At 38.1% G+C, this 8,737-nt stretch overlaps 1 protein-coding gene across 1 annotated transcript; it reads right to left on the reverse strand.

Annotated features, from left to right (window-relative positions):
* Positions 1-1,013: 1,013 nt before the first annotated feature.
* LOC310772508 (uncharacterized protein) lies at positions 1,014-6,836 on the reverse strand. Its single transcript, XM_083632336.1, has 4 exons — positions 6,742-6,836; positions 3,634-6,321; positions 2,135-2,252; positions 1,014-1,654 (listed from the first exon to the last, which is right to left on the reverse strand). Exons 2-4 carry the CDS (start codon positions 6,152-6,154, stop codon positions 1,420-1,422), a joined length of 2,874 nt encoding a protein of 957 aa, XP_083488462.1. The 5' UTR covers positions 6,155-6,321; positions 6,742-6,836; the 3' UTR covers positions 1,014-1,419.
* Positions 6,837-8,737: the final 1,901 nt, after the last annotated feature.

The raw sequence follows: 8,737 nt of genomic DNA on the forward strand, positions 1-8,737 counted from the left end.
AAACCAATGGGTTGCCCCCTGCCTGCCATTCGAACTAATGCAGGTTTAACACACTTCCGCATTGGCTTCAATTTCCACAAACGGAGCTACCCCCTTGTATGTCACACATATCTGATGAATTGTTTACACTTTAGATTAGGGGATGCACAAAGCCTTGTAAATGAATTGTAAATTATTTACACATTTATACATGTAACAGGCAAGGAACGCTTCATTTACTAAAAGTTAATAGATGACTTACAACATATTTGTGATATGTTAACATAGCACTTATTAATCATCTACAAATGTATATTAATATTTTGTAAATGATCAGTTCATCATTAACTACTCATGATTGAACATTATAAAGTGTTATCACAAAACGTTTAAGTAGTCATTTGGTCTTGCTTTGATATAGCATTATGAGGTGAAAATGTTTTACTTCGACATAATCAATGGCATAATTGACCACCATTTGGCTCAACTTACCCTCTCCATACTTACCCCTCATCAGGGGCAAGTTGAGACAAATGACTGCTTCATTTATTTATTTGATTCTTTTTGTAAATGGTTTATTTTAGATCCGAAGTGATTATTCTATCTATCTATCTATCTATCTATCTATCTATCTATCTATCTATCTATCTATCTATCTATCTATCTATCTATCTTCATGCCCTCACTTTAAAGACACCTCAAGTAACTCACCCCGCACTCTCCTAACCATTAAAGATTGCAGAAGTGTCTCATTTTTAACCAGTCAGCAATTTTCACATTCAACCTGCTACATGCTGACTTAGTTCAGTAGCCTCCTTCAGTTTGGGGAAGAAACAAACAACCAGATCACCAAGTCAACACTTTAACACCAACAGTCAACAGAGGTCAGAGTTGGGAAGGGAAACTCCTACCATCTTCCTATTTGCTGAACTTGATTACAGCCCAGTACTCTAGGTGCATATATACACCTACAGAAGAGATGCAGCAGCGAGTCAAGTTAAAACACAATCTCATTTTATTCATAGTCCGTTCAAGTCTCATTCACTTCCATTCAATTCCAAACAGCATACAAAACAACTCTGGAGACTTCTAATTTGTTTAAAGGTATCATAAACAAGAGGCTGGCAATCACGTTTTGCAAAGTTGCATGACACAAATATCAGACTATACATTTTTACATAGAAAGAAGTTCTGTTCACCATTTCATAATATTATGTCGAGAACACTGCAAGACCCTGTAAACAAAATAAATCACTTTCAGCTCATTCTGTATCTGAATACTATGTTTTCCTCACCAAAACTTTCAACCAATACAGCACTAATTGTAACATTCTCTGTGCATAAGAAGCCTGCCTTCTGTCAATCACAACCCATTCAAGCCAACAGACATAATTGAGTCTTCCAACAGCTACTCTATAGTCTGTTAAACAAAATGGAAAATCAAGCTTGATTTGTGAGGAGGAGGTGGTCCCCAGCAAGATGCTCTGTGGTCTCCAGAGCGCGGCGAAGTTTCTCCCAGAAGAGGCCAGTGTGCTGCTGGGTTCGGGGCCAGCTCAGGTAGGTGCGTCTCTTCAGCAGTTTCCTCATGCGGTAGTATGGAGACAGCTGCCAGCTGGAGATCTCCTCCAGAAACACCAGGATCAACACATCCTTCTTCTCATCAAACAGACGGAAGCTGGACAGAGATAAGAGAGGCAGAGGGCAACACCAGTTATCTCCAGTTACTGTTTACATGCAGAGAATTACCTGAATACTCAAGTATGGAAACAAAGGAAATTGTTTGGTTAATTTTTTTCATTGTGTTATTCATCCTATTCTTAAGAGAAAGCTGCAATCACTAATTTTCTCTTGTCACATTTTTATTCTCGACAACGTATTTATTAATCTGTGGGAGATACACCACAGGTAGATCGATCTCTGTCAACTGGTTTATTGATGGCAACAATACTCAGCATCAAGGTATTGTATAAACGTGCATCATAACAGCTTAACCCATTAGGAGTTACCTGGAGTAGGGCTGATATGTAAGCGTACTTAGCGTAGGCTACTGCGTATCCAGTGAAAGATTCAATGTACCGTACTGATATGAATACACACTTCATGCAGACTGTGTGGTGACATGTTGACCTGCTCTAGCTCAGAGACAGAGACATACCTGGCCACCTGGATCTCTCTGGAGCACCATTCACTCTCAAGGTATCGGTGGCTGATCACACAGATGGTCTTTCTGCTCCCGTAGATGGCATCTGTGATGTTGTCTATGATGGGTTTTCCTGAAGAGCAGAGAGAGACAAGCAAAGGGTCAATAGTAAAACATAATACAGTACTCAAAGGTGCTTTACATATCCCTAATAAATTAGATAAGGAAAACGGAAATATCTATGAATAAGACAAAGAACATTTAACATCCAAATGTAAACATTTAAAATATTAATTATGACACATACAATTAAAGACGAAGTGCCTAAATAAGAATTAGAGATTAAAAGCAGATTTAAAAATATGTGCTTTAAGTCAGGGGTTCCCAAACTTTTTTGGCTTGTGACCCTATTTTGATGTCACAAAAATCTAGGGATGCGATACATTTCAAATTCCGGTAGACCATAATATTCTTCTTCTTTTGCCCCGCAGAATTCTGACTTTAATCTCAGAATTCTGACTTCATTCTCAGAATCCTGATTTAGTTATAATCTAAAAGATTTTCATCTGAAAAAAAAGAGACACTCACAATGTTGATTGAGCTATGGTCCATTGATGGAAGCATTTGCAGTATAGTGACATTATGTGACATTACACTGTTTGGATCTCACCTGCAATTACCACCCACTGCCACAGGTGTCACCCAAGAGAACAAAACTGAAATCTTAGAGATTATCACTTTAAACTAAAAAAAACAAAATCAAAAACAAAACAAAACAAACACAAGTGACCCTAATCATCTTCAGTAAAATTAAATTGTGTGTGGTGTAAAATAAATAAATAAATAAATAAATAAATTCAGGTGACCCTATTTGAATTCCAGGCGACCCCACTTAGTCGCGACCCTAAATTTGGGAACCACTGCAGGGATTTTTTTATGTGGAGAGTGCAGATATGTCTACTGTATGTCCTTGAGAATAAACTACAGTAGAGTACATAGTATTACGGTGACACCATCTGGAGTAATGGTGAAACTACACCAATCTTGCATCCAGATTGTTTCAATATTATGGTCAATTTGCATCATGAGATTTACATCTGGCTTTGCATCTCCAGTGTGCCCAATGAAATTGCTGCATTTTCCCATAGGCTATAATATAGCACTCAGGAAAGCCCAGGCCAAATATGTATCTGAGCACTAAGGACATGTTTGGATGATTGGATACATCTTGAGTGCAAATTGTATACCTGGACTATTTGGTTTTTCAGTTCTATCCCAAACAACTTCAGGCAGAAATTCCACATTTCAAGCATACTGTGTAAACACTTGTCATGTGCACACTCTTAGTTTAACCCGACGAGAGTTTTTGTGCACATACTGTCCATTAAAGTTGTGCTGGAAAATAGAAGGGTGCGCGCTCTTTCCTTCTCTCATCATCTTTTTTCAAATACAATACAAAAAGCCAAGATACTGTAGCCAATCACAACCCATTCAGGTTGTAAAGCTGATCTTACCTGGCTGGAAGTCTCGATGGTGCAGACACAGTCTCCAGCCCTGTTCTCCCTCCAGCTTTGGCAGCAGCTCTCTGAAGACCCAGGGCTCATCGTGGACATTGTAGGAGACAAAGGCATCATACTGGTTCGGAGCTTGCTGATTCTTCTTCTTTGAGTCAAAGAGGAAAGCCAGGAGGAGGTAGTAGGCGTAGACCAGCTGCCATCTCAGAAAATGATAGGTCAAGGACACCACCAGAAACAGGAGAACCATGCATGTGGTGGAGATATAGCAGATGAGGCCAGTATCTAAGGAACAGGAGTGGACATCAACGTCCAACAGTCTTGTACCTTTTAGGCCGGAGGGATAGTTACACTCAAAGTTATAGGCATCAAAAACTTGTGTTTGGTTGTTGTTTTCCACCCACTTTAGGAACCAGGCATTGTCACAGTTACAGGTGAAACTGTTGTTTTCCATGTCGAGGTATTCAAGAGCCGGCAGAGACTGCATTTCTCTCTCATTGATCACTGAAAATGCATTCCTTCTCACCTGCAAGAACTGAAGTTTGGTCAAGTTGGCACGCAGAAAGAAATCTAGAGACCGGAGGTTTGTTGAAGACATGTAGAGTATTTCAAGATTTGGAATTGGGGAAAACAAATCTGCAGAGACATCTGTAAGGGTATTTGAGCTCAAGTCAAGTTCATTAAGCTGAGGGGTGTAATTAAATGTGTGCAGGTGCAAGGATGTAATCTGAATATTCCTGGCATTGAATAACAATAAACTTGTCAAACCTTGTAGAAAGTTACGAGGTAGATGAGACTTAAGTCTGTGTTTTTGACTCTTAATAAGCAATATCTTCAGGCGAGTCAGCTGAGCAAATGGTGGATGAGGCATTTTGGCATCTGTGTCATATTTAATGTTATTGTTCATCAAATTCAATTCTGTTAAATTTTTTAAGTCACTGAAAACATCAGCGTTTATTTCTTCATGTTCAAGTTTATTATGCTCTAGCGATATATTCAGAAGATTGGTCAATCCAATAAAAGCCCTGTTTTTAAGTTTTTTTATTTGATTATGATGTAATGACAAACTCTGGAGTGATTGTAAGCCTGCAAATTCCCTCTGTGTGATCGTAGTTAGTTGATTTGTATGTAAATATAGGAATTTAAGATTAGGCAGGTACTTTTTGAAAGCACCATTCAAGTTGGAGATACCGTTGATCTGTAGTTTTAAGGATTGCAGTTTGTTTAAATCCTTGAAAACACAATCTTTTAGAGTGGAGATAGAATTTCCTTGAAGTCTGAGCTTTTTGAGGCTTGTTAAATTGGCAAAATCATTGCAACCAAGTGCACTGATGTTATTAAAGCTGAGATCCAATTCTTCAAGAGTTGGTTGATTACTTGTGGCACATGGAACAGATGCAAGTCTGTTGTATTTCAGATTCAAAGTCCTTAGCCCTTGAAGAGAACTGAAGCAGTTGTCAGACAGAGTTTGTATATCATTGTTTGCTAGGTCTACCTCAGTCACATTAACGCACAGCTGCAACAAAGTTGAAGTGACAACCTTGAGGGGTTTTTGTTGGAGTTCCAGTCTGGACAGTGATGGCATTTTGCAGGAAATGTTGATTAGCGCTCCAATGTTACCTTTCATAGCTTTCATCCTCAGAAAAGTCAGTGAGGAGTAGACGCTCCCTAGCAATGTTTTTATTCCATCAAAAGACAGGTGAATCCCACTAATATCAAGCTTGGACACTCTTCTAAGAAAAGTCCTGTTCTGTACATCCCAGATCATAGAATGCTTCTTCCCGGTGTCGCCAATGTTTAAATAGGTAAGGTTTGGAAAAATATCTGCAGTGAGCCTGAAGACATCGAAGGGATTTTGAGATAAATCAAGTGAAATTAGTTCTGTTGACTTGTTTGATAGTTCCCATGACTTAAACGTGGATAAACGGTTCTGTTTAATGAACAGGTATTGTAGACGTGGCAAGTGCTGTATAATAGCCTGAACTCGTGTTAAACATTGTAGGTTGTTCATAGATATGTCCAAAAACGTTAAGTTGGTCAGAGCCTGAAAAGAAGAGGAAGCTACAGTTCTGATGTGATTCCTAGTTAGTCTTAGTTCTGTGAGGTTGCTTAAACCATGAAACAGATTATCTTGCAGTTGAACAAGTTTATTATTATTTAGATTTAAGGACTCTAAGGAATTCAGATTAATGAAAGCACCTTTATCTATCTTAGAAATTACGTTGCATTTCAGGTTTAAAGTTGTCAGATTTGATAGATCTTTGAAATCTGATTCACCTATATTTGAAATTTTGTTTGTAGACAAATCTAAACTTGTCACTCTTGACGGAATGTCCTGTGGAACAGCTTTGAGGTTACTTTTTGAACATATGGCATTGAAATTGTAACTGATTCGGCAATTCTTCAGTGAATATCCTGTGACAGGAATAGCAAAACTGATGAAATTAAGAATGCTGAACAGTAAGCTTAGTTGAAAACATCTAACTTCTCTTGACCCCATTGTTGTTGTTTTTTGCTTCATTTCAGAGCCCTTGTTGTATCTAGAAGACCACAAGAGAGAAACTATTGGAATAAGTTGGAATAAGGCTCATCCGAGAGGGGGGAAAAAACAATAATATCAGTAAATCAACAAATAAGTAGGTGAATTCCTGTAGGCAGTTTCTTTGTCCAAACAGGTGGGATCCAATCCTGGGGATCCAATAAAACAAACAAGTACAAAACATCAACCACAATATCAAATAACAGACACACAAATTAAGAAATTTTTGAGAGTGCTAAATGACAGCCTTGTTCAAGTGTAACTGTATTTTTTTATCTATTTAATAGATCACAAGGCAATCATATTATCAATGTAAAGATTATATTATGTTGATTGCCTTGTGATTGTCCTATTTACACTGCACAAATGAAGTTCCTGAGGGAAAACAATTGAATTGAATTGAATTGATTTTGTATGTGAGTGACAACTGAGCCCATATTTGACTGCACCTGACATGACATTGGCATGACAAGAGGTCCAAACCTTAAATATCAACTGAGCTTTTGCATTGAAGTAATAAATAAGAGGCATTATGAATGTTGATAATGAAAATAAAGTTTCTTACTTACTGTGTCAAGACGAATTGACTAATAATTCATTGCATTTGCACACTGTCATTGCCTTTTAGCATCCTTTGTAAAGTAAGTAAATTCCCCCCTCAGAGTCCCAAATAACATCTATTCCAATATAGGCCTATATATATATATAAAGGGGGGGGGGGGGGGGGGGGGCAAGAGGGGGTTTGTTCCTGGTGTGTGACTAAATTGGTTTTATCCTTTGTCATGTGCTGGATGATCTTTCAGTTCCTCTTTTTAACTTGTAAATGCCTTCAACTTGAAGAGAGATCAAGATTGCACTTTATTAGGTGAAATTCAAATGTCGCAGCAGCAACGTGCAGTACAAAAGCAGAAGAAAGTAGGCTACAGGGAAGGTAATAAGGTAATAAAAGAAATTGTACAAAAATATATATGACAATATACCTAAATAAATAAAAACTAAGAAGGGGCATTAATACAGTGTAATAGACTGTATGATGCAGAGAAAATAATGAAGGCAGTCTGTATAAGCAATACAATAAATCAAAATATCAAGTTGGCAATAATGCTCTAAAACCTCCATTGCATTATTTTTTCCAAAGGAATTAAATAATAAACAACTTCCATCATGCAGATATAAAAGGAGTGTTCACAGAATTTTCCAGTAGAGGAGTTGGACGTGCAGTTTCCGAGAATTAAATGGCCAAAATAAATTTGTGAAATTGAGGCACGGTCCTTGTCCTTTTCCAAGTTGGAGAGTGCTACATCCTTGGATGTTGTTTTTTCCACAGAATGTTTGTCACAGAATCATAAAGAATAAGGCTGGTGTTTACAATAAATCCTAGGACATTCAGCAATTAATTTGTTTAGCTAACAAGTTTCATCCATGAAGCTGATGCTGCCCAATAAAACCAGTAGCCATAGAAATCAACTTCAAACAACTATTTCTGTATTTCCATGAAAATAGTGTGGTATTTTCATAGGATTTGTTGACAATAAGAAATGTATTTAAAAACACCAGCCATTTAACTTTTAGGTATATAGGTTCATTGGCTCATCCGAGAGGGGGAAAAAAACAATAATATCAGTTAATCAATACAAACAGAGTAATTGGGAAAATGCCAACTTTGTTTTCAGTCAGATTTTGGATCTCTTTATAATTCAGGGAAACCACCATTCACCAGTGCAGGAAACAGAGGTTGTGGCCAGCCTTTTTGAACTTCAAAAAGGCTGGCCACAACCTCTGTTTCCTCCAGTATACGGGAATTGAAAAAGTTAACAAACCCCCGAGAGGTGGCGATCATAAGCGCCTGCTATTACAGCGTGAGACATATTATATTCACACTCTTAACACCATGTCGCCAGCAGGCTTAAATGAAGAGTTTGATGTCAAACCGTTCCTGTAGGCTATTCTTTCTGTATACTCATTGTTGATATCTTTCCAAGCTCAGGTTTTCCTCATTACCATATATAAGAAATACTGAACATGTGTAGTGTGTAGGCTATGATATACACATGATATGCTAAATGTATGATGTTTAAAGAGCTATATATGCCTACATTAGACACATTGTCACTGCTGAGCCTTGCCTGTATGACACTGTTTGTTTTCTCTGTTCCTTGTTATACAGGCCTGTAGGCCTAATGTTTTTTTCTAGGACAACCAAGTTTTTTTGATTGTCTACTCTGGTCAATAGGGCCCCTAGTGTGCATCCTGTGTATCTTTTAATCAATTGGGACACTCCCATTTCCCCAGGTATTTATACCACTCCCCCACACCTGTTTTGTATTGCACCTTGATGAAGGACGTGACGTCCGAAATGTTGTGCTTTTAATAAATCCACTTCGGGAGCATTATGCAGTGTGCGGACCTCTATCATTTTTCTTAAGTTATCTCATTTGGTCCAGCACCTGTCTACTAGGATGTGCGCGCATTCCACTTTTTTCCTGAGCAGAGGGATTCTAGCCAATAGTTGTACTTTCTCCAGGGTGTCCGTGGAAAGTATAGCAGAAAGGCTGGCCATGTTGA

This window comes from Poromitra crassiceps (assembly GCF_964638095.1).
Source record: "Poromitra crassiceps genome assembly, chromosome: 2".
Taxonomy (NCBI): domain Eukaryota; kingdom Metazoa; phylum Chordata; class Actinopteri; order Beryciformes; family Melamphaidae; genus Poromitra; species Poromitra crassiceps.

Coding starts and splice junctions, on each gene's coding strand:
- LOC310772508 (XM_083632336.1), bottom strand. CDS start 6,154: ATGAAGCAAAAAACAACAACAATGGGGTCAAGAGAAGTTAGATGTTTT. Junction 2,253..3,633: donor CCATCGAGACTTCCAGCCAG/GTAAGATCAGCT, acceptor TCTGCTCTTCAG/GAAAACCCATCATAGACAAC. Junction 1,655..2,134: donor AGAGAGATCCAGGTGGCCAG/GTATGTCTCTGT, acceptor ATCTCTGTCCAG/CTTCCGTCTGTTTGATGAGA.